Source organism: Microcaecilia unicolor, chromosome 1 (genome assembly GCF_901765095.1).
Source record: "Microcaecilia unicolor chromosome 1, aMicUni1.1, whole genome shotgun sequence".
Taxonomy (NCBI): Eukaryota; Metazoa; Chordata; class Amphibia; order Gymnophiona; family Siphonopidae; genus Microcaecilia; species Microcaecilia unicolor.
In genome coordinates this window covers 710,399,329-710,425,143 of record NC_044031.1, presented here as the reverse complement: position 1 = coordinate 710,425,143, position 25,815 = coordinate 710,399,329, and the positions used below count along the sequence as shown (strand labels likewise).

The 25,815-nt window shown below is 43.1% G+C and overlaps 1 protein-coding gene across 2 annotated transcripts in view; it reads right to left on the bottom strand.

The window, feature by feature from the left end:
- Nucleotides 1-25,815, bottom strand: part of WDR72 (WD repeat domain 72) — a 377,768-nt gene that overhangs the window by 302,208 nt on the left and 49,745 nt on the right. For both annotated transcript variants that reach the window (XM_030189229.1, XM_030189234.1), the window contains exons 2-3: nucleotides 3,739-3,843; nucleotides 2,051-2,215 (exon numbers count right to left, since the gene is read on the bottom strand). In XM_030189229.1, the coding sequence (XP_030045089.1) occupies nucleotides 2,051-2,209 (159 nt within the window). In that variant the 5' untranslated portion in view covers nucleotides 2,210-2,215; nucleotides 3,739-3,843. The remainder of the gene's footprint in view (nucleotides 1-2,050; nucleotides 2,216-3,738; nucleotides 3,844-25,815) is intronic.

Below are 25,815 nucleotides of genomic sequence, written 5' to 3'. Positions count from 1 at the left end.
CCACTGAGGTATTTAAACATCTCTATTAAGTCCCCTCTCTCCTGCCTCTCTTCCAGCATATACATGTTGAGGTTCATAAGCCTGTCCCCATATGTTTTATGACAGAGACCGCTTATCAATTTTGTAGCCACCCTCTGGACTGACTCCATCCTGTTTATATCTTCCTGTAGGTGCAGTCTCCAGAATTGCATGCAGTACTCTAAATGGGGCCTCATAAGAGACTTATACAGGGGCACTATCACCTCTTTTTTCCTGTTGGTCATCTCTCTCCTTATGCACTCAAGCATCCTTGTGGCTTTGACTGTCAACTTTTCTACCTGTTTGGCCACCTTAAGGTCATCAGACTTAATCACCCCCAAGTTACTCTCTTCTTTCGTACACAGAAGCACCTCACCCCCCGATATGGTACCATGCCCTTGGATTCTTGTAACACAAGTGCACGACCTCTTAGCATTAAATTTTAGTTGCCAATTATCGGACCATTCTTCAAATTTTGCTAGATCTTTCCTCATGTCATCCACACCCTCCAGAGTGTCCACCCTATTACAGAGTTGGTATCATCTGCAAAGAGACAAACCTTACCAGACAGTCATTCCATAATATCACTCAATAAGATGTTAAAAGAGCTGGCCCAAGGACCAATCCCTGCGGTACACCACTGATAACATCCCTATCCTCAGAGCAAGTTCCATTTACCATTACCCTCTGTTTCCTCCCATTTAACCAGTTTCTAACCCAATTAGTCACTTTAGGTCCCATACCGAGGGCAATCAGTTTATTGATCATTCGCCTGTGCGGAACCGTGTCAAAGGCTTTACTAAAATCCAAGTATACCACATCTAGCACCCCTCCCACATCTAACTGTTTGGTCATCAAGTCAAAGAAGTCAATCAGATTTGTCTAACACGACCTGCCTCTGGGAAGCCATGCTGCCTTGGGTTCTGCAGGCCACTCAGTTTTAACATGACCGGCCAAGTTGATATTCAGCGCTATCCATTTATAATTAAACTGGCCAAAGATATTCCAGTGTTTCACACAGCCAAATATGGCCGCCAAACACACTGAAAATCAGCAGATAGCCAGTTATATCAGGCAATATAACCAGCTAGCTGTTAGCCACTAATCAGCAATATTCAGCAGAAGACAGACAGCTATCTCCCGATGAATGTCGCCAGATAGCCAACTAAGTACCATTTAACCTGCCAGGTGCCGTTCCCAGCCAGTTAAATGGTTTTGAATATAAAGGGGTATGTATGCACCGCCAAAACTACTGCTTGTAAAGACACTATGTACACACTACCAAAAAATGCTGGTTTTTAACAGTGTCTTTACCAGTGGTAGTTTTGGCAGTGCATACATAGAGTCTGATTGCATATTTTTATCGGATTCTATGTATTCATTTATTGAGAATATTGGGTGCCACATTAATCGTGCAATATCCTCTTCTTCAGACTCCTGATGCAGGCCAATCAGCCCATGTCAAGTTGTTTGGAAGACACTCTCTAAAGGACCTCAGTGCACCATTGATTGTTCTCATGTCACCTTCAAGGTTATATGTATTTTTGTAATTCCTCATTTTGTCTGAGTTATCTTTTTGTTAACTGCCTTGAACTTCCTGTTGGGACTAGTGCGGTCTGTAAATTTCAGATTAGATTAGAAGCACCTCATATGATCTCAAAGAACCCAGCATGGGACTCTGTTTTGGTCAAAAACTAACTACCTTAGGGGTTGTGAAGTCTGTCAAATATGGTGAGTGAATTCTGCAGAGCTGATGGTGCTTGAAAATCAAATTAATCTGCCTTCGGACAGAGCTTAGGTCATAGAGCACGGGAAATTGAAAACAATTTTTTTTCACTCCTTCCCATTTGGTAAAATCAGAGTCTTCATGTCCAAGAAATTCTGTACTTTACTTACTATAGAGAGAGTGCATAGTGTAGAGTGCTTTAATGGAGACAAATAACATTGTAATAGTATTATATACAAGATGCCAATGCATGCAATACATAATGCTCAATTAGTTACAGCTTTTTGCTATTAAATACTAACTCACCTTTAAGTCTACTGAAAGATTCCATAGACAAATCTGTCCTTCTAGACTCCCTGTGACAATGGTCTGCTGATCGTCTGTGATCATTATAGCAGTGATGCTGTGGGAAGGGGCCTGTTCTGACCATAGTGCCACAGCCTGAACTGTATTCTTCATAGTCATCAAAACCTGAAAACAATAATTATATTTTGAAAGATAGTTTTCAAACTAAAGATACTTGTTCCTTCTGTTGAGGAGCCAAGTTCCCCATTCTCTATTTGGATCTCAGTGCATCAGCATATCTTTTATTACTGTCAGAACCAGTGATATGTCATTGGTTTTTGAATAGCTCTATGGAAGATGCCTTCATTAGATCTAACATTAGTCCATTTTGGGACCCATGAATTAATGCTGCACTAAGAAATATGTTTTAAAAACTTAGCATTTGTTTTTAGCATATGCATTTTAGAAAAGTTAACTACTGATCTATTAGGATAATGAGATGCCTAGCACATGTGTGCTACGAAAACTACTTAATTCTAGAACAAATATGCTCAGCTTAACACATTTTTAATACATAGGCCCCTTAACAATATGTTCCACGAGGATAATTTTATATAACATTTTCATGCGTACAAGGCTAATTTACATGCTTAAAATGCTTCTTATAAAATACTGAGTAGTACATAAGTACACACACTGGACATAATGGTGTATACTTTGCCGGTAGGCATTTACAGGGGTCAAATTGGGTGGAACATGGGCAGACTTCATAGATACACACATAGGGGGAAAATTCTGTAAATAGCACCAAAGGTTAGGTGCTGAAAAGATCAGTGTCGAGCCCCTAATCTATAAAGATCATATCTAACTTTGGGTGCCATACTTACCCCTGACAGTGTAAGCCCAGGGCCCAAAGATAGGCACAGATCTGCACTGTTCCACAACTTAGCACCTAACTTTTGGGAACACCCATGATCCACCTATAAACTCCCATGGCCTTTTCGGTCGCGCACAGGAAAAATTAGGCACCAAATTATAGAATAGTGCACAGGGGAGATCCTCGCGCAACTAAGTAACCCATTAGTGCCAATTATCTTGTTAAGTAGATATGTGTGCAAATTCCACTGTCCACTGTTCCATGACCTATATAGAATTGGGGGGATAGATGATAAAAAATATTAATCTATTAGGAAATATGAATAATCTAGACATGGATATTTATACTTGCTAGAATTTTATATAAACACCTATATGTCTTTATAAAACAGTTTCTAAATAGGCACCTCCTTATCCTCTTAAACAAGGCACCCTGTTATAAAATTATCCTCTAACTGGTTAAGTATGGCAAACAAGGCACTCAACTTAGAGTATTCAATAACTTGATTGTATAATTGGAAGATACGTCCATAACCTACCCAAGCTCCTCCCATGGGTATGTCCTTCTTGCAACTGTATGCTATATAGCTTTTACTCATGCCCTTTTAGAATAGCTCTTATGGCACTTGCAGGCGTAAGTGCTTATTTCCTCTGCCCTTGTACATGCTAGGTGTGCGTAAGTACTAAAGTGAGGTTATAGAACTGCCTTTAAAGTCCTTTCTACCTCTAATACTGACATTTGGTAATCTGAATTATACATACTACATTGCACTCCATTAATTCAAATGAAAAATGAGTTCAGCAATTTCTGATATATTAGTAGTCCCTGGTACCTTTGGCTGGAACAACAGAAGAATTATCCAAAGACCTCAACATGGAACCCGTGCGATCTCAGATGTTCAAACACATCAACATCTTCAAATAATTCTTGTGTAGGTCTGAAAAAAATGACAACTTGTGAAAATGAAACAGCTAACGATAACTACTAAAGGCTAAGTTTAATACGGGGCCCTTTTACAAGCGGTGATAGGGCTACCTCGCATGTGGTGTGCACTAAATCGACACTACCGCTCGGTCAATGGGTGGCAGTAAGGGCTCAAGCATTAAATATCCACGCACTACATTTAATTCTAGTGTATGGCCATTTACTGCCCCCATTGAAAAAAGCCTTTTTTCCCAGCTGCAGTAAAAATGGTCCAGTGTGCGCCAAAAATACGTGCCCAAACTACCGCAGGCCATTTTTTACCACAGCTTAGTAAAAGGACTCCAAAGTCTGCTACTGCATTAGTGCATACCAACAAACATTAATGGGGTAATTCTCTATAGATCGCCTAAAGTTAGGTGCTAGGATGATGCGTGCTAAGCACCAATTTTGCTTCGGCAATTACACGTGCAATTGCTGTCACAGAATACTAGTGAATGTCCGCAGTTACAGATCTAAATTCAGGTGTGAGCACCTATACTAGCTCAATGTAACATAGTAACATAGTAGATGACGGCAGAAAAAGACCTGCACGGTCCATCCAGTCTGCCCAACAAGATAAATTCATATGTGCTACTTTTTTGTTTGTACTGTCCTCTTCAGGGCACAGACCGTATAAGTCTGGCCAGCCCTATCCTCGCCTCCCAACCACCAACCCCGCCTCCCAACCACCAGCTTTGGCACAGATAGCCCCGCCTCCCAACCACCAGCTCTGCCACCCATTCTAGGCTAAGCTCCTGAGGATCCCTTCCTTCTGCACAGGATTCATTTATGTTTATCCCATGCATGTTTGAATTCCGTTACCATTTTCATCTCCACTACCTCCCGCGGGAGGGCATTCCAAGCATCCACCACCCTCTCCGTGAAAAAATACTTCCTGACATTCTTCTTGAGTCTGCCCCCCTTCAATCTCATTTCATGCCCTCTCATTCTACCGCCTTCCCATCTCCGGAAAAGGTTTGTTTGCGGATTAATACCTTTCAAATATTTGAACGTCTGTATCATATCACCCCTGTTCCTCCTTTCCTCCAGGGTATACATGTTCAGGTCCGCAAGTCTCTCCTCATACGTCTTGTAACGCAAATCCCATGCCATCCTTGTAGCTTTTCTTTGCACCGCTTCAATTCTTTTTACATCCTTAGCAAGATACGGCCTCCAAAACTGAACACAATACTCCAGGTGGGGCCTCACCAACGACTTGTACAGGGGCATCAACACCTCTTTTCTTCTGCTGGTCACACTTCTCTCTATACAGCCTAGTAACCTTCTAGCTACGGCCACCACCTTGTCACACTGTTTCATCGCCTTCAGATCCTCAGATACTATCACCCAAGATCCCTCTCCCCATCCGTACCTAGCAGACTCTCAACGCTTAACACATATGCCTCTTTTGGATTTCTACTCCCTAAGTGCATCACTTTGCATTTCTTCGCATTGAATTTTAATTGCCAAACCTTAGACCATTCTTCTAGCTTTTTCAGATCCTGTTTCATGTTTTTCACTCCCTCTGGGGTGTCCACTGTGTTACAAATCTTAGTATCATCCGCAAATAGGCAAACTTTACCTTCTAACCCTTCGGCAATGTCACTCACAAATATATTGAACAGAATCGGCCCCAGCACCGATCCCTGAGGCACTCCACTACTCACCTTTCCCTCCTCCGAGCGAACGCCATTCACCACCACCCTCTGGCGCCTGTCCATCAACCAGTTCCTAATCCAGTTCACCACTTTGGATCCTATCTTCAGCCCATTCAGTTTATTTAAGAGCCTCCTGTGGGGAACCGTGTCAAATCCCTTGCTGAAATCTAAGTAGATTACATCTATAGCACGTCCATGGTTCAATTCTCTGGTCACCCAATCAAAGAATTCAAAGAGATTCGTTTGGCACGATTTCCCTTTGGTAAAACCATGTTGTCTCGGATCTTGCAACTCATTTTCTTCCAGGAAATTCACTATCCTTTCCTTCAGCATCGCTTCCATTACTTTTCCAATAATCGAAGTGAGGCTTACTGGCGTGTAGTTTCCAGCTTCTTCCCTATCACCACTTTTGTGAAGAGGGACCACCTCCGTCATTCTCCAATCCCTCGGAACCTCTCCCATTTCTAAGGATTTATTAAACAAATCTTTAAGAGGACCCGCCAGAACCTCTCTGAGCTCCTCAATATATGCCAGAGCCGGTGGTTGGGAGGCGGGGCTGGTGGTTGGGAGGCGGGGATAGTGCTGGGCAGACTTATACGGTCTGTGCCCTGAAGAGCACAGGTACAAATCAAAGTAGGGTATACACAAAAAGTAGCACATATGAGTTATCTTGTTGGGCAGACTGGATGGACCGTGCAGGTCTTTTTCTGCCGTCATCTACTATGTTACTATGTAAATGCGTAACTCTCCACAACTTATTTAGAATTCAGGGGATAGTGTGTTATTTATTGTAAGCTCCATTTAATGAAATATGACCTATTTACTACTAATGGTTTTAGTGTGCACTACTGCAGTACAGCAATTTAATAAATCCCACCCTAAATCTCTAACATATGAGCTGATCTGAAATATTTATCACTTGTCATTATTTATTTTCTAGTCATAATGATGCAGGCTATGTATTCCACTCAAGAATATGGGGTTTTATGGCTGTAAAATTATTAAATGTTTAGATAAAACAGATAACTATCTTAATTATGACAGCAGAGAAAGTAGCATCACAGCAGTGGAAAAGCTAGTATGTAAGTACCCACAATGCAAAAGTTGACAACAGACAAATTAATCGCTTTAATACACTCTCAATTTGATCAGCAGACAGCTAAAATTGATCCTCCCTTCAAATGACTTTACAGACAAACTAAATAGATTTGAGAGCTGGAAGAGGACCGAATCAGCACGCTGCAAGCTGAAGTATCAGAGACACACCAGCATACAATGGATTTCCAACATGCCATAAAAAACAAGAAATGTACAAATTACATAACTAAATTGTTGTGATTCCTACGTTTAGGAAGATTTTCAGTCGAATTCAAGCACAAGTTGAAAATTCACCTACATTTACAACTGCAATTCATTGGCCATACAGGAATGTGGTTCTTTTTTGTTTGTTTTGTTTGATTATTTCTGCTTTTTGTTTGAATGGCAGACTTTTTTTTTGCACTATTTTGTTTAGCGTGTTTTCGCTTGTTTCATCCCAGTTTCTCATGAAATAGATGTCCTCGGGTTGTATGTTGCTTTGTTCATTCATTGTTGTTGCTGTAGTCCAGAAAATATGATTGTTCACCTTCCTTCTTGTTGAGAATGTGTGTGGTGTTTTTGGGTCTCTGTTTTTGCCATTCTCCTTCCATTCTAGTGTGAATGTTAGCTTGCTGTGGTCCGACCACGGTACCTCTTCCCATTTGTGATTTTCTTCTATATGATTGTTTTTCTCTGAGAATCTGTGCAGTAGAATGTCTAATATGTTAGACATTCTACTGCACAGATTCTCAGAGAAAAACAATCATATAGAAGAAAACCACAAATTAGCACACATTATCATTAGCACGTGGTACTTGCAAAAAGTTAATGCTAATACCACCTTAACCCCATAATTCTATAAAAGCTGCCAAAAGTTATGTTTCCTTAGCGTGTGCAGCAGATGAATCCAAGAACTGCTGGGTTGTGTCCATCTACCAGCAGGTGGAGATAGAGATTACAAAGCTGAAGGCAGTGATACCAGATGGCCAGCTCCTCCTTCACCTCAGTACATCTCTATCTCCAGCAGGCGGTGGATGGCGCTTCAGCAGCTCCTGGATTTGTCTGTTGGGGATACTGCTGGGTCCTGTGGGCCAGTTGAGTTTAGGGGTGTCTGGCTGGTGGTGCTGACTTTGGGGGCATACTCAGAGGCTCATTTTCAAAGCACTTAGCCTCCCAAAGTTCCATAGAAACCTATGGAACTTAGCCTCCCAAAGTGCTTTGAAAATATGCCTCTTTGAAAGTGTTCTGAGTCCCTGCTGCTCCCTTTCCCCCCTTGCCGCCCGGTCTTTAGAGCTCTAAACTTCACCAGTAAAAAAACAAAACAAAAAAAAACCCAGGAGAGCTCCTTTGCCTTCATTTGGTGTTAAAAAAAATAAACAAACAAAAACAAAACAGAAGATTTCTGACAGGACCGGGCAGTACAGGGTTTCCCTGTCTTAGTGCTGTGCTTTCGGTCTGTGTGCCGGTTAGGCAGTAGGCTGCTGCGTCTGTGGGACTCTGCTTCTCCTCTGGAGACACCTGCTGTTTGGTTAGTCCCTGCCTTTCTCTTTTCGTGCTTTAATGTGGGTGGCGCTGGCGTTTGAAAGCTGTTCCCGCTGCGGTAGCAGATTCTCCGCAGCAGAACTCTCTGTGGTGGCGTGTTTGAACGCTGGGGAAAGAAGTGCTGAAGTTCCCTTTCCCTGAGCAGCTTTTTCCTGCGCTAGAATGGTGGGAACACACGCCTTTTTTGCTGGTGCGGTCCTCTCTTTTCTCCTGATATCAGCTCTGATCCTTTCCCGCTCTGCTCTTTGATGTGGGTGGGGGAGAGGGGTGGCTTCTCCTAAAGGACCTTGTGTTCCATTAGATACTGCTAGTACAGGGGATTCCCCTTTATTTTCTCCAGCCTTTGGTTTCCTTTAACAAAATCACTGTTGAGTCAGAAACTGTTTGCATGTAGCTGGGGCACTGGCACAAATTCTTCTCAAACTGCCCCCACTATGCAAGGGTATCCAGGGAAAGAACAGAACCACTTTAAGCTGTTTCTCTATCTTCTGAGCGGGATGTCCTCTGCTCTGGGACCCTTAATTTGAACCTTTCTTCAAGAGAGCTTGGCCTCTGTAGCCCTTTTCGTGATTGGGGGAGTTTTTATGCCTATCTCAGGCAGCCACGTTTTCCAGAAGGAATCTGATGGTCCTGCAATGTGCCTTGTTTTTTTCGGGATGCACATCAGCCACTTGGGGCTTCTCTGGGGCAGGAGATTTCTGACCTTTCCCCTCCCCCCCCCCCCCCCCCCCCCCCCCCCCCCCCCGAGCTCATTCTGCTGCTCTGTATGCCTATATGTTGCAGAGGTCTGGTAGGGGAACTGACAGTTCCTTTTTATTTCAGCCTTTGGAGTTTTCTGGCTTGTTCCCTTTCTCAGTCTCTCTGATGGACCCTGCCCCAAAGAGGGGATGTTTTCTCTCCAGCTCAGCAGTAGGGTCCATTTCTCCCGTCTTCCTCTATTCAGAGGGAGTCTTTACAGGGCAGTCCCTTTCTGAACAAAGGCAGCAAGAATCACCTTGGCTCCTTTTCTATGGGGCATATTTTACTTCCCTCTCTCATATTGCTTGCCTTGACAAGCAGTTCTTTCCATAGCTGGGACAGTTTACACTACGCTACAGTGCCAAAGGTTAGCTGTGGTTGTTTCCCACAGCAGCTCTGCTCTTCTAGTTTTGCTCTCTGACACTGATCAAACTATTGCATTCCAGTCCCAGCTTTCACTGTATCTGAGGCACCTCTAGCTAGCTATTTGTTGCATTGTCTCCAAGGCTTTTATTGCATTTTTGCACTTTTTCTTTATATTGCACAGCCAGCTATATTCAGAGCTACTTCAATTTAGCCTGCGCTTCAATTTTCCCTGCACTTCTCCCTTAGGAAGTATTTCTTTTCTTTCCTCTTTGGCCCCATCATCTGCAGTTTCTCTATTTGGCTATTCTGAGCCCTCATGTTCAGTTCCAGGCTTTGCCTGTCGGCATGGCTATGGCTCCATTCACCTTTTCCTAGGATTGGGAGTTTTGCGGCATTCTCCACAAGGACAGCATCAGAGTGCACCTCGCTCTAGACGAGGTTCGAGAGTTTATCTTCCCAGGTCTTCTCGGAATCCTTGAGCTGGGTGGTCACCCTTCAAATGAGCCACCTCGTCCCATTCCAGACAGCTGTAGTACGATTTTTTTCTTGACCAAGAATTGGAGGATCTAGGTTCAGACTTGGGTGCGCTGTCTGCTCAGGGCGCTGAGTCCTCGGGCCTGGCTATGCATTCATATCTTGGGCTCTGTGGCGGACACTTAGGAGGTAGTGTTGTGGGCGGTGCTCATAGATGACATCTACAGCTCTTGCTTCTCGACGGGTGGTCTGTGTTCCAGGAGTGTCAGCAGTGTCTTCCTACTACTACTACTACTACTACTATTTAGCATTTCTATAGCGCTACGAGGCATACGCAGCGCTGCACAAACATAGAAGAAAGACAGTCCCTGCTCAAAGTGCTTACAATCTAATAGACAAAAAATAAATAAAGTAAGCAAATCAAATCAATTAATGTGAACGGGAAGGAAGAGAGGAGGGTAGGTGGAGGCGAGTGGTTACAAGTGGTTACGAGTCAAAAGCAATGTTAAAGAGGTGGGCTTTCAGTCTAGATTTAAAGGTGGCCAAGGATGGGGCAAGACATAGGGGCTCAGGAAGTTTATTCCAGGCGTAGGGTGCAGCGAGACAGAAGGCGCGAAGTCTGGAGTTGGCAGTAGTGGAGAAGGGAACAGATAAGAAGGATTTATCCATGGAGCGGAGTGCACGGGAAGGGGTGTAGGGAAGGACGAGTGTGGAGAGATACTGGGGAGCAGCAGAGTGAGTATATTTATAGGTTAGTAGAAGAAGTTTGAACAGGATGCGAAAACGGATAGGGAGCCAGTGAAGGGTCTTCAGGAGAGGGGTAGTATGAGTATGGCTGTTCTCTGTACGCCTGCGCAAGAACTGGTGGCTTTGCAATTCTTCCTTGTGGAAGGGATGCCTTGGCACCTCCGCATTGGATGGTGGTGGTCACAGATGCGAGTCTCTCGGACTGGAGAGCCCTTTGCTTTCTCCTTCCATCTCCGGGGTGGTGGATGGCACAGGGGACGGTGTAACCAGTCTCCCACCTGGATCTGATTTTGGTGCTGTTCGTCTTCTAGCACTTCAGGACACATTGCGAGCTAGGCGGTGCTTGTGCCGTCGGAGAAGATGAGGCGGTGGCTGCTTCCTCGAAAGAGTGGGTCTCGGAGTCAGACTGTGGCCATCAGGGCATGTCGCCCCCATGGAGTGGGCAGAGGACCTTGTGTTCCGTTTCTATGCAGCCCATTTTGTGGCTTTTCCTACGGTGAGTTGTCTTTTCTGCCATCTCTGGTCTTGGCAGAATGGTTATTCCACACCAGTGCTTCTCCAACATGGCCTCATGAGGGAAATTGTCTACTGTGGGGCGCGCTCAAGCATCCTATGGTAGTTCTGGTATCTATGCACGCTTCCCACGCACGCAGGTGTGTGTTTGAGGGCGGACAGTAGGTGTGCCCATTGCTAATGGATTAGCGCAGCTATACTGCCACGCACCAACCGATTAGCACATGGTTAGTGCGGGACCCCTTACCGCCTAGTAAATAGGTGTCATTAAGGGCTCCCGCACTAATGGCCACGCGCTAATTGGGAAATTAGTGCATGGCCATTAATTGAAGAAATGAAAAATTGGTCATTTTACATCCACAATAAAAGTGGCCTTAGTGCTTGGGGAAACTTACACTCTGGTCATAGCGCAGGCAACCTTTAGCACAGCTTAGTAAAAGGGCTCTGCAGTTGGTTGCCTATTGCTAAAAAAACCTGTGCAAGTGCCTAACTTTTTCCAAACCTTAATTCCACTTCTTTAGCCACCCAATATTTAGAGCCTAAATTTAGCCACACAATCTTAGTCAATTTTCAAAGGGACTGATTTGAGTGCCAAACCCTCTACTTGTGAAATTCATCAGAGGCACCATGGGATTCAGCTCATTCAACCTTAGAGAACAATAACTGCTTGAAATGGAAAATTATTTATTCTTCTCCTTACCCTCCATCCATATCAGAAGGTAAGTGGTATAGCTTCTAATGTAATATTCTCATGGATTAAGTTAGTCTCAAACCACAACACAAGAATAAATCAGAGATATTGTAACATGCCAACTGTTAGTTGAAAACACAAGGCAGCCTCCCTAGACATAAAGAGGTAGATGGTCAAAAGCACTTATGCAATCGTTTCCACCACTTAAGTGCTTTTCTAAAAATAAAAAAAACTGGGCCACTTGAATAAATAACTTTATATTTATTATTATACAGCCAAAATTATCCATTGAAAAGGCAGTGGGATTTGAAGCACTCCCCTATGGCACCACATAGATATTCTTATACTTCTAAACTGCAATATTCAGTCGCTAACCCCTGGATTCTATATAGTGCACCTAGAGATCTGCGCCAAAATCAGCGCAGATTCTATAACAATGCGCGCAACTTAACAAGCTGATGAGCACTGATAACAGCACTTGGGGTCCTTTTACAAAGTCGCAGTAAAAAGTGGCCTTCAGTAGTGTTGGCACATCTTTTAGGCACATGCTGGGCCATTTTATACCACAGCTGGGAAAAAGGTTTTTTAAAGGGCCAGAAAATGGGCCTGCACTAATATTAAAACTAATGTGTGCCTATTTATGGCCTGAGCCCTTACCACCACCCATTGACCTAAAGGTAAGGGCTCACACGCTACCCACACGGTAATCATGCAGTATGCGCCAATGTAGGCGAGCTGCTGGTTACTGCTGGGAATGCCCCCATGGTAGAAAATTATTTTCTACCATGGGATTCGGTGCACACCAAACTCAGAATAATCTGCCGAGCGCATGCGCTACCCCGGCGGTACTGCTAATTGGGCGCACGCTACCCGCACATTAGCCCTCCCGCACCTTTGTAAAAGGGCCCCTTACCAAACAATAATGAGCATTAATTGGCACTGATTAGAATTTAGGCGCACAAGTTGCAGTGTATTCTGTAATGATGTGTACCAAACTTCTAACGCACACAGGCAAAAAAGGAGTGTGGTTATAGGCAGGGAAATGGGCATTTTATGGGCGTTCCAAAATTTACATGTCTAGTTATAGAATATGGCCCAGTGCACCTAAATCTACATGCTGGGATTTACGCCATGTTTTCATTGGTGTAAATATATGCACATAGATTTAGGCGCTGAAATATCAACTAAGTGTATTTTATAATTATACATCTAGGAAGCCCACACAAATAGCTGCTATAATTTGAACATCTAAATTAGATATTCACCCCCAAATTCTATAAAGGTAGTCCAAATTCAGGCACCCATAAATGGGCGCTGATCCCAGATTGGCACTCAAGTTAATTCATTAATGGGCTCCAATAATTTAATTATTAGAGTTAACAAACACTTAATTGGCAATAATTACGTTTTGGACACCAATCTAGCTGCCCATTATTCTGTAACAATCGGTACCTAAATTGGATCGCACACACAATTCAAAATGGGCCTGGTCACGGGAGGGTGGATCAGAGGCATTCACAAAAGAAGCACACAGTGTTAGAGAATTGAAGTGACCCGCACCCAACTTGCGCTCCAGGATTTACACCAGGTTTCAGCTAGCATAAATCCTCGCACCCAAAGTTAAGCGTGGAGTTCAGTGTTCAACATTGTTCTAGAAAGAACACTCATCCCAGAGAGCCCTGGGCTGGGGAAATCACTGCTTGCCCTGGGATTGGTAGCATTTGCTACTATTTGGGGTTCCGGAATCTTGTTATTGTTTGGGATTCCAGAATGTTGCTGCTATTTGGGTTTCTGTCAGGTTCTTGTGACCTTAATTGACCACTGTTGGAAACAGGATACTGGGCTAGATGGACCATTGACTATTCTTATGTTCTTATGTTTATAGAACAGCATTGCATGCTGAATATTATCGGCACCCAAGTTTCAGTGCCATTTATAGAATTTTCCCCTTCACAAGTATTTTCAACAGCACTAACTAAATAGATGGCACTGCTGAAAGCACGTCTGATTTGAAAATGTCTACAATGCTTCAAATTTATAGTGGGCAGTATGGCTGAATACTGAGCTCAAAGGGATGAGATTGCTAGCAAAGCTGCCATCTTGTTCATTCTTCCTAAGTATGAAATAATCTAGTGTTAGGGAGGTGTGGATGAAGGGGAGAGCAAACAGTTCCAAAGAGAAGTTGTATGGGAAGAGTTGGCAGAAGGAGAGTTTTTTTCTTAAGCTTCTGAAATGAAAAAGATGTTCATATAATGGTCTACCTTAGAAGGAAAAGTAGAAGATAAAGGATGTGAAGTTGGAGTTTGCAGCCACCAATTCCCTGCCCTGAACTCATATTTTTAACATGTAAGTTCATAGCATATTTGTATTAAAATACTTCCTCTTGTCAGTAATTAACCTTTTTTTAAACACTGCAGAAATGCCTCCCTTCAATCAACTAAAAAAAAAGTGGTTATAATATCTCTACAGATGAGGGAATTTAGGCAACATCTGAAAGCTGGGAGGTTGGCAGTCCTTCATTTAACAGTGGGTGCTGTGCTACGTGCCCTGTTTGCCAAGCAAAAAAATGAAGTAAAACTGCCCAAATGGCCTGGTCTCATGAAGAGGTAGTAAAGGCATTCTGTCATAATGGACTAGATTCAGTACGTGGTGCTGAATGCTATCTATAATGGCCCCTCAAAGATGAGCCCCCATCATGGTGCTCAACTTTGGGTACCAAGACTTACTCCTGCTGATACCAGGTGTAATTCCCAGCACCCAATTAGGGTGCACATTCCCATTATTCTATAAACTGCATGCATATTTTAGGAATGCCCCTGACCTGCCTATGCTCCTCCCATAGCCATGCCCACTTTTGGGTTGCACATTCTGGGATTTGGGCACACATTGTTATAGAATAGCCTGTAGTAAAATGAGCACCTAATTTCAAATTGGTGCCAGTTAATCCTAATTGTAGGCTCAATGTGTAAGCCATATTGAGCCTACAAATAGGTGGGAAAATGTGGGATACAAATGTAACAAATAAATAAATAGCACCTAGCTAATGTAATTCGGTGCACATGTTAAATCGGTGCCCTACTTCGGGCGCCATATATAGAATCTGGGGGATTATGGTTTGCTCAGGACAACATTTCCAAATGACAGTAATGAACCTCACGCTAAGTATGATCTCAGTTCCTCAAATGTACTGCTAATGCCCATTTTAGCACTTGCATCATACCAAAGAGATCTTTCTTCTGGATTTCATAAGATGTAACAGGTATTGGCAGCCTGTCAAGGTATGCTAGAAAATTCTGTTCAATTAAGTCTGTGGCACCTAAAATGATGGCAAAGTGGCAAAAGAGAGGGTAAAACAGTACACAAATACAAGCAACCAAAGAAAGCACAGCTTTTAATGCAAACTTCCACACATACGTGGTAAACGCCGATTTGACGGTTTTTCAACTGACGGCATTTACCACGTATGTGTGGAAGTTTGCGTTTTTATCAACTTTGGGTGATATTTATATAGCAAAGAGCCTGTTCTCACAGCGTTCCTTTTTCTAAGCATTTTAGACCCCTGAGGCAGGCGTTTCTACGCCGAAACATGGCCCGTGTCAAGTCTTTCAGAAATAAAGGACTTCTGTTTTCTGTCTTGAAGGCCTGGCTGTGTTTTTTTTCTTGATTCTTCTAATCAAGTATCTTCTCTCTCACTACATTATTCACAGAATAATCACTTGGCACTAGCACCTCTATTATCAATGCAGTTCTTGTGTTTTTTCTCTTTACCACTGTATTCGGTTTCCTTGCATTCAGCTTTTTATTGGTTGGAATAGGGATGGCCCAAGTGATCATAACCTATTCATTTTCTATAACTCTCTTTGGGTCATTATCCTAGTGCTTTTCTGGTAAGCAATGTTGCAGTGTTTACACAGTTTCCAATGGATGAGATGTGTCACCTTACTTTGCCTTTCTTTATAGAAATATTCTGCTATCAGACCTTTGAAGGGCTCAGAAACAAGGCAAACGGTTCAGGATATCCAAGATGGAAAACAGAAGCAGACCTTTTCAGAAAGGTAGTCTTTATTAACCCTTTAAAACTTCCAGGTATCAAACAGGTATCATGGCCCAACATGGCCATGTTTCTCTAGACAGCTGTGTCAGGGGCAAGAAATACCAACTGGTGTAAAGTCTCAGGTTCCACCAAAACTGATAAAAACAATTCCTCAGCCTGGGTTCATTTGGCAACACTGTTTGATACCTGGGAGTTTTTAAAGAGTTAATAAAGACTACTTTTCTAAAAAGGTCTGTTTCTCTTTTGTTTTCCAACCAGAACACTGCATGCAGCCAGCTCTTAAATGGGTCATGGTGTGATGTTCACACTTTGTTAAAATATTCAAATGTGCTGGTTTTCGCTAAAGTTTGACACATTATAAATTGATAAATAAGTTTATAAAATCCATGGACTTCCTTTTCCATAGTAATTGACAGCAAATAAAGAGCAATATGATCCATCTCATCTGCCTAGGGATATCTGATAGAGATGGAGGGCAAAAATTAGCGACTGTCTAGTTTTAAGATAAGATTCACGGTAGTTTTGTCTCATGCCTCGATCCTGAACTAGTGCCATTTCAATCTCTTTCTGAAAAGTCTAACTCTCTGTATATGACATAACTGTTATCAAAACCCATTTGATTATCATTATTGCTGTAATGACAATGCAAAAGAATGCTAAATTACTGGTGATGCTGGGAGTCAATTATAGACTGCAAAAAATTCCTCATGGTACTATAACTTCAGGAGACATGTGACTGAAGGGTTAAAAATTCCCACTAGAAGCTGGCAAACAATATTTATCAAAGATCTGACGGCCAGCGAAGTGTTGCTGATTGCAATTGAAAGCTTTTTTTTTTCCCCAAGGTTTTTCTTCAGGCAAGGTTAATTCTATAAACAGCAGAAATTGAACGTAGTAACACAAGGCTTCTCTATCAACTATATATATAGTAGGAAACTTTCTCAGAGGATGGGTTTGCAGCTCTGATTATTTTTCTTCTTATATATCATTGTAGATTGGTGTTACATACATTCATGGAACCTGGGAAATCATGACTTATGCTTTGATTTGAATTTTTAATCTTAATAAAAGAAGTCCTATTGTTGTGGAAAATTAGCTTGGGCACAGGGAAGCATCTTCCTTTTTTACTCAGTATAGAAACCCAGCATATTAGCCATCAAGATTATTGTATCAAAAACTGGGACCTATTATTAAGCTGTGTTAAAGTGGTAGTTAACACATGCTAACAGTTGACATTCACCTTAAATTAATAAATTTGCATGCACAATTCTATGCTTACCCCCAGTTTCTATAAAGGGTGCCCAAACATTTGGGCATGGATCCCAGATCGATACCCAAAATAGATAATAGGCTCCAATGATTTTATTAATGGAGATAGCAAGCACTTAATTGGCACTAATTGTGATTTGGGCACCAAGCTGGCTATGTGCTATTCTGTAATAATGGGCACCTAAATTGGATAGCATGCCAACTCAAAAGGGGTGTGACTATGGGAAGCGCATGGGCTAGTCAGGGGCATTCACAAAAGATGTGCATAGTGTTACAGAATAATGGGGATCTATGCCAGACTTGTGCATCAGGATTTACACCAGGTTTCAGCTGGTATAAGTCCTTGTGCCCAACATTGAGCATGGAATATGGCACGCAGGAGCCCTTTTACTAAGGCGTGCCGAAAACTGGCCTGCATTGGTATAGGCGTGTGTTTTGGACGTACGCAGGTCCATTTGCTCAGCGCCTGGAAAAAAGGTTTTTCTTTTTGTGCTGGAAAATGGACATACAGCAAAATTAAAATCAGCACATGTCAATTTCTGGGCTGAGACCTTACCATCACCCATTGACTTAGCAGTAAGGTCTCACAAGCTAACTGGGCAATAAGCAGCCAGTACGTGTAAACTGCTGATTACCGCCGGGTAAGCGCCACGCAGTAGAAAATATTTTCTACTGCATGTTTTGGGCATGCATCAAAAATGAAATTACCACCCAGGGCACACGGTAGCCGGGTGGTAGTTCCAATTTAACGCATGCTGGATGCGCGTAGGCACCTATGCAGCTTTATAAAAGGGTCCCTCAATGCTATCTATAAAGAGCGCTCAACCCAGAGCACCCTTTATAGAATAATGTTGAGCGCTGATTTTTATCAGCATCTAATTTTTGGCGCTACTTATAAAACTTCCCTCTTACCCCTGGATTCTATATTACGCCTAGAGATCCACGCTGAAATCCAAGCGTATTCTGTAACAACGTGCATAACCTAATTGGCTTAACAAGCGAATCAGCATTGATAACAGCACTTAACAATCCATAATGAGCATGCAGTCAAAAAGGAGCGTGGTTATGGGTGAGGAAATAGGCGTTTCGTGGGCATTCCAAAATTTACGTGTGTAGTTAAAGAATATGGCCCAGTGTACCTAAATCTATACACCTGGATTTAAGCCACGTTTTCATTGGTATAAATGGACATGCATAGTTTTAGGCACTAGGACAGTGATGGCGAACCTATGGCACGCGTGCCAGAGAGGGCTTACAGAGCCCTCTCTGTTGGCACGCACGCCGTCACCTCAGCCAGATTCGTACTGCCACTATGAACTGCTGGCACGATCATGCTAGCAGTTCAAAGTTGTGTCGGCGCAGAGGAGAGACCCACTGGAAGTTCATTCACTCACCGGAAGTTCGTTTCCTCCTCCCTTCGAGTTCCAGGCCCCCTCCCTCCGAATTTTAAAAGTCATCTATTTTACCTCATCGGGGTTAGGGCGGCAACCTCATTGGGGTAAGCTCGGTGCTTAGTTCAGTTTTCCCTTCTCTCTCTCTCTCTCAGCTCTGGTCCCGCCCTTGCGGAAACAGGAAATGAGGGCGGGACCAGAGAGAAGGGAAAACTGAAAACTGAACTAAGCATCAAGCCTGCATGCTTTTTACCGCTGCTGCCGCCCTACCCCAACAAGGTAAGATAGAAGACTTTTAAAATTTGGAGGGAGGGGGCCTGGAACTCGAAGGGAGGGAGGGAGGGAGGGAAGGAGGGGGGACCCTGGAACTGAGAGGGAGGGAGAGGGGATCCTGTTGGCACTATGCGATAAATAATTAGATTTTGGGTTGCTGTTTGGGATTTTGCAAATTGCATGTGCAAAATCCATACTCCACAACTGCAAGGGGGGGTGTGGACCTGCGAGGGGCATGGGTAGATCAGGAGTATGCCTAGCACTTACATGCACGTATTATAGAATACAAACAATGTGAGCATTTACACCAGAAATAGAACTGGCATAGGTGCTTGCACCTAAACTCAGGCATGTAACTGTGGAATTATGCTAGTTTAATGAAAGTTACACATTTAACTTTTGTTAAAACGGTAACGGAATTCAAACATGCATGGGATAAACATAAAGGAATCCTGTGCAGAAGGGATCCTCAGGAGCTTAGCCTAGAATGGGTGGCAGAGCTGGTGGTTGGGAGGCGGGGCTAGTGCTTGGCAAGACATATACTGTCTGTGCTGGGGCTGGTGGTTGGGAGGCGGGACTAGTGCTGGGCATACTTATACGGTCTGTGCCAGGGCTGGTGGTTGGGCGACGGGGATAGTGCTGGGCAGACTTATACGGTCTGTGCCAGAGCCGGTGGTGGGAGGCAGGGATAGTGCTGGGCAGACTTATACGGTCTGTGCCAGAGCTGGTGGTTGGGAGGCGGGACTAGTGCTGGGCAGACTTATATGGTCTATGCCGGGGCTGGTGGTTGGGCGGCGGGGATAGTGCTGGGCAGACTTATACGGTCTGTGCCAGAGCAGGTGGTGGGAGGCAGGGATAGTGCTGGGCAGACTTATAGGGTCTGTGCTAGAGCTGGTGGTTGGGAGGCGGGGTTGGTGGTTGGGAGGCGGGGATAGGGCTGGCCAGACTTATACGGTCTGTGCACTGAAGAGGACAGTACAAATAAAAAAGTAGCACATATGAATTTATCTTCTTGGGCAGACTGGATGGACCATGTAGGTCTTTTTCTGCCGTCATCTACTATGTTACTATGTTATAGAATTAGAACTTAGCACACATCATGTGGGCACCTAACTTGTGGGTGCCATTTATAGAATTGAATCCTTAAAGTCTAATACCGGGAAATTCCTGTTCTATAAGGGGGAAATATGTTTCTATTACCCATTTCTGCTTTTTTTGCTATATGCTTTTGAAAGTTTACTTATTGAAGAACTGAGAAAGAAAGTACATGAATAGACGCATCACTCCTGTGTCACCAACAATCCACAAGGGAGCAAACCCTGACTAGAAACATGTAGAGTTGTGTATATAGTAATGGTTTTATTGAATAATTAATAACTGTATTGGGGTCACAATTCAAAGCAATTTACACAGGCAGGAGAGCCTTCTGGCCGGTTAAATCATGCTGACTGGGTCCCCACACAATGTTTAGCATCTTGTACCAGGACAATGCCATGTCATGTCTGACTGCAGTGACACTCTAAGGGGTAATTTTATAAAGTAAGTGCATACATTTACATGCCAAAGCAATGTTCCTTCTTAGCTGTGCAAGAGTCCTCCAACCACATTTCTGCCAGTGGGAGGCGGTGCTCAATATCATGTTTTCAATTGCTAGGGACAGGCAGGTTCCCTAGAGTTCTGCAGTTCCTTGCTATTGAAAATGTGTACTAAAACAGCACCCCTACTGGCAGCAATGTAGGTGGAGGAATCTCACACAGCTTAGCGGGAACATTGATGCAAGTAAATGTGTAAAATATTAGAATATTGAAATATATTTATATATATGCCAAAACTCTGCCTAAGCGCTAATCTGTAAATATGTGCACATCTAACATACCTCGTATTTTACAGATGGGGTACACATAGGCAAAGTCTGAGCAGAGAAAGGGTGAGATTCACAAGTATACCCCCGGATTCCATTTTAGTGCAAGTTGAGTTGCACGTGCAAATTCGGTCGTATTCTGTATTTGTGAATGCAACTTAATTAGCTTAACAAGCCAATCAGCACTAATAATTGAATTTGACAAGCAATTATTGATGCTAATTGGCATTAATTAGAATTTATGTACACAAATGTCTAACTCCCATTTTACAAAGCCGCACTAGAGGCTGCCGGTGCAGTAATGCCGACACAGCCCATTCAAAGTGAATGAACTGTGTCGGCATTACAGTATGGTAGCCGCTTGTGCAGCTTTATAAAAGGGGGGGGGGGGGGGTAAGCGTATTCTATAAAGTGATGTGTGTACATTCTAAGAAGTAGATCTAAAAATGGAATGTCGCCATGGGCGAGTTGTGGATGTTCCTAGAATTTACTCGCACTGTTACAGAATATACCTATTCCATGCTTAATTTAGGTGCCAGAATTTACACCAGGTTTTCATTAGCGTAAATGGTGGTAACTAAATATTATCGCAGAAATTGGGTGTCACGCATATTCTATAAGCTATGCCTAGATTTAGGTGTATTCTACAGAATATGCCTAGGCGTAATTTTTTTCAGTGCCAATTTGTTAGGCATGATATATAGAATCTAGCCCATAAAATTCTATTTACACGCATATCTTAGGCAATTAGATATACATACACCAACTCTATGGTTGCATAAATGCTTGTGCCTAAATATATACACACATACAGTGGGGGAAATAAGTATTTGATCCCTTGCTGATTTTGTAAGTTTGCCCACTGACAAAGACATGAGCAGCCCATAATTGAAGGGTAGGTTATTGGTAACAGTGAGAGATAGCACATCACAAATTAAATCCGGAAAATCACATTGTGGAAAGTATATGAATTTATTTGCATTTTGCAGAGGGAAATAAGTATTTAATCCCTCTGGCAAACAAGACCTAATACTTGGTGGCAAAACCCTTGTTGGCAAGCACAGCGGTCAGACGTCTTCTGTAGTTGATGATGAGGTTTGCACACATGTCAGGAGGAATTTTGGTCCACTCCTCTTTGCAGATCATCTCTAAATCATTAAGAGTTCTGGGCTGTCGCTTGGCAACTCGCAGCTTCAGCTCCCTCCATAAGTTTTCAATGGGATTAAGGTCTGGTGACTGGCTAGGCCACTCCATGACCCTAATGTGCTTCTTCCTGAGCCACTCCTTTGTTGCCTTGGCTGTATGTTTTGGGTCATTGTCGTGCTGGAAGACCCAGCCACGACCCATTTTTAAGGCCCTGGCGGAAGGAAGGAGGTTGTCACTCAGAATTGTACGGTACATGGCCCCATCCATTCTCCCATTGATGCGGTGAAGTAGTCCTGTGCCCTTAGCAGAGAAACACCCCCAAAACATAACATTTCCACCTCCATGCTTGACAGTGGGGACGGTGTTCTTTGGGTCATAGGCAGCATTTCTCTTCCTCCAAACACGGCGAGTTGAGTTCATGCCAAAGAGCTCAATTTTTGTCTCATCTGACCACAGCACCTTCTCCCAATCACTCTCGGCATCATCCAGGTGTTCACTGGCAAACTTCAGACGGGCCGTCACATGTGCCTTCCGGAGCAGGGGGACCTTGCGGGCACTGCAGGATTGCAATCCGTTATGTCGTAATGTGTTACCAATGGTTTTCGTGGTGACAGTGGTCCCAGCTGCCTTGAGATCATTGACAAGTTCCCCCCTTGTAGTTGTAGGCTGATTTCTAACCTTCCTCATGATCAAGGATACCCCACGAGGTGAGATTTTGCGTGGAGCCCCAGATCTTTGTCGATTGACAGTCATTTTGTACTTCTTCCATTTTCTTACTATGGCACCAACAGTTGTCTCCTTCTCGCCCAGCGTCTTACTGATGGTTTTGTAGCCCATTCCAGCCTTGTGCAGGTGTATGATCTTGTCCCTGACATCCTTAGACAGCTCCTTGCTCTTGGCCATTTTGTAGAGGTTAGAGTCTGACTGATTCACTGAGTCTGTGGACAGGTGTCTTTCATACAGGTGACCATTGCCGACAGCTGTCTGTCATGCAGGTAACGAGTTGATTTGGAGCATCTACCTGGTCTGTAGGGGCCAGATCTCTTACTGGTTGGTGGGGGATCAAATACTTATTTCCCTCTGCAGAATGCAAATAAATTCATATACTTTCCACAATGTGATTTTCCGGATTTAATTTGTGATGTGCTATCTCTCACTGTTACCAATAACCTACCCTTCAATTATGGGCTGCTCATGTCTTTGTCAGTGGGCAAACTTACAAAATCAGCAAGGGATCAAATACTTATTTCCCCCACTGTATATACTTAATTACACTAGTATTCTTTAGAAGAATAAATGGACACAAATAGTTATAGGATTACGCCCTACCTGGTTAGTGCAGGGCGGTCTGGGGGCAGAGCTGGAGCAGAGCCTGGAGTTACCTGAACACTGTCAATATTCAGCCATGCTGCCTCAATAACTATATGGTTAATTTAGGACAGTAAAAAGGATGTCATGTGTAGCTATTATCACTTCTGAATATCAGCAGTATCTGGATAACTCCCAATAAACCGCCAAGTACACCAATATTTAATATCGGTATCCAGATACCCCCAAATTCTATAAAATGGTGCCTTAAGTTGTGCGAGCTAATTTGTTCGCACGGCCAAATTGTGCACACACCTAAATTGATTAACACACCAATCAGCGCTGATAATTGGTACTTAATAACCAATTAGTGGCACTAATTGGCTTTACTTAGAATTTACGCACATAATTTTCTAAGCATATTCTATAACATGGTGTGTGTAAATTCTAATGTGCGAAGCTAAAAAGGGCATGGCCATGGGTGTGGAATGGGCAGGGCATGATGTTTCAAAAAACTATGGGGTCCTTTTATAAAGCGGCAGTAAGCCTAACGCAGGCTTACCACGCGCCAATATGGATCTACTGCCGGCACAACATGGGCACCCTTAGTCGTTCCAGCCCTATCATGCGCCATTCCCCACACTAGAGAAAATAGCGCATTATTTTCTAATGTGCAAGTTACCCGGCGGTAATCGGACAGTGCTGCGCACTACCCGGTTACTACCAGATTAGCACAGGAGCCCTTACTGCCACCTCAGTGGGTGGCAGTAATTGCTCCCTCTCGCATGGCCACGAGGTAAGAGCAATCTTACCACATGGCCATTGCTATTTTCAGCCCTTTTTACCTGCTGTGATAAAAAGGGCTGCAGCTCATGGCAAAAATAGCCCCCGCCGCTAGTGCAGAGGCCTTTTTACCACCGCTTAGTAAAAGGACCCCAATGCGCACTATTATAGAATACACCTGATCTGCACCTAACCTAACTCAGACACAGGTATTTAGGCCTGGTTTTAGGAGGCTTAAATAGGTGCACCTAAATTTTAGTCACAAGAACAGCTGCTAAGCATATTTTTATTTATTTATTTGTTGCATTTGTATCTCACATTCCCCCACCTATTTGCAGGCTCAATGTGGCTTACATAATTTTGTTAAACATTGTCATTCCAGGCTATCAGATACAGTTATTAGTAAAGTGTAGAGATTTGATAATAGAAGAAAGAAGGAAGTAATTAGGGGATAAGTATAGAAGGTAGACTTTCAAACTGGGTGGTTTGGTGAAGTGGATTAGTGAGGTTATAAATTCTCTTTGTAGGCCTTGTTGAAGAAATATGTCTTCAGAGATTTGCGAAAGTTAGTTGTTTCGTCGATTGTTTTCAGGTCTGTAGGTAATGCATTCCATAACTGTGTGCTCAAGTAAGAGAAGGTAGTGGCATGCATCTGCTTGTATTTTAGTCCTTTACAGTTTAGGAAATGCAAATCGAGAAATTTGCGGGATGATCTTGTGGCGTTTCTGCGAGGTAAGTCCATGAGGTTTAGCATGTAGGTTGGGGCGTCTGCGTGAATGATTTTGTGTATAATCATGCAGATCTTGAACGCAATGCATTCCTTAAGTGGGAGCCAATGAAGTTTCTCTCTTAGGGGTTTTACACTTTCATATTTAGTTTTTCCAAATATGAGTCTTGCGGCGGTATTCTGGGCTGTTTGGAGTTTTTTGATAGTCTGTTCTTTGCAGCCAGCATACAGTGCATTGCAGTAGTCCAGATGGCTTATTACCATTGACTGTACCAAGGTACGGAAGATGTATCTCGGGAAGAAAGGTTTTACTCGTTTGAGTTTCCACATGGAGTGAAACATCTTTTTCGTCGTGTTCTTCACGTGGGTATCGAGAGTGAGGTTTCGGTCAATGGTAACTCCAAGAATTTTCAAGTTTTGTGAGATAGGAAGAGAGCAGTATTATGTGATTATGTTGGAGAAGTTTTTTGTGTTATGTTGTGAGGTGAGTACAAGACATTGCGTTTTTTCTGCGTTAAGTTTTAGTTGGAATGCATCCGCCCAGGTGTGCACTGTTTGGAGGCTTTGGTTAATCTCATTGGTGATTTCATTTAGATCATGTTTGAATGGGATGTAAATTGTGACATCGTCTGCATATATGTAAGGGTTGAGGTTTTAGTTGGCTAAAAGTTTATATTCTATAAACTACACCTAACTTTAGGCGCAGTTTATAGAATCATGCTAAGCGCATGGTTTTTCTGCGCACTTTTTAAGGCACCATTTATTACATTTGGCCCATAGTGGCCAACACTCATAAGGGCATAAGTCAGCTGGCAGCAGCCTGTATTTTAAGAAGCACTTACTACTGCCAGCTGATTATTGACTGGATTATTTTTACGTTCTTTCAGTCATACATGTCTGTGTTCACAGCAGTGTTGTCAGGTACATAAAATTTCAGTTTAATTAACAGTTTGACCATTGCCTGTTATTTCAATTTCTTCTGACTCAGCTTAACTTACAAAACAATTTCTGTGCGTAACATTTTCATGATGCTGGCAAAGCCTGTATACATATAACTTTTCTCCAACAAGAGCCATTTGGAGTGGGGGAGCTGGGGAAGGGTTTTCATTTATGCACATTCTTTATAAAATGTGCATTTGTATGTAATCCACCTTATAATTGAAAGAGAAAAACGCCTAGATTTCGACCCAAATCAGGAGATAGACGTTTATCTCACAAAATCGAATAAATCGGTATAATGGAAAGCCGATTTTGGACGTTTTCAACTGCACTCCATCGTGGAAGCGTACAAAGTTGACGGGGGCGTGTTGGAGGCGTGGCGAAGGTGG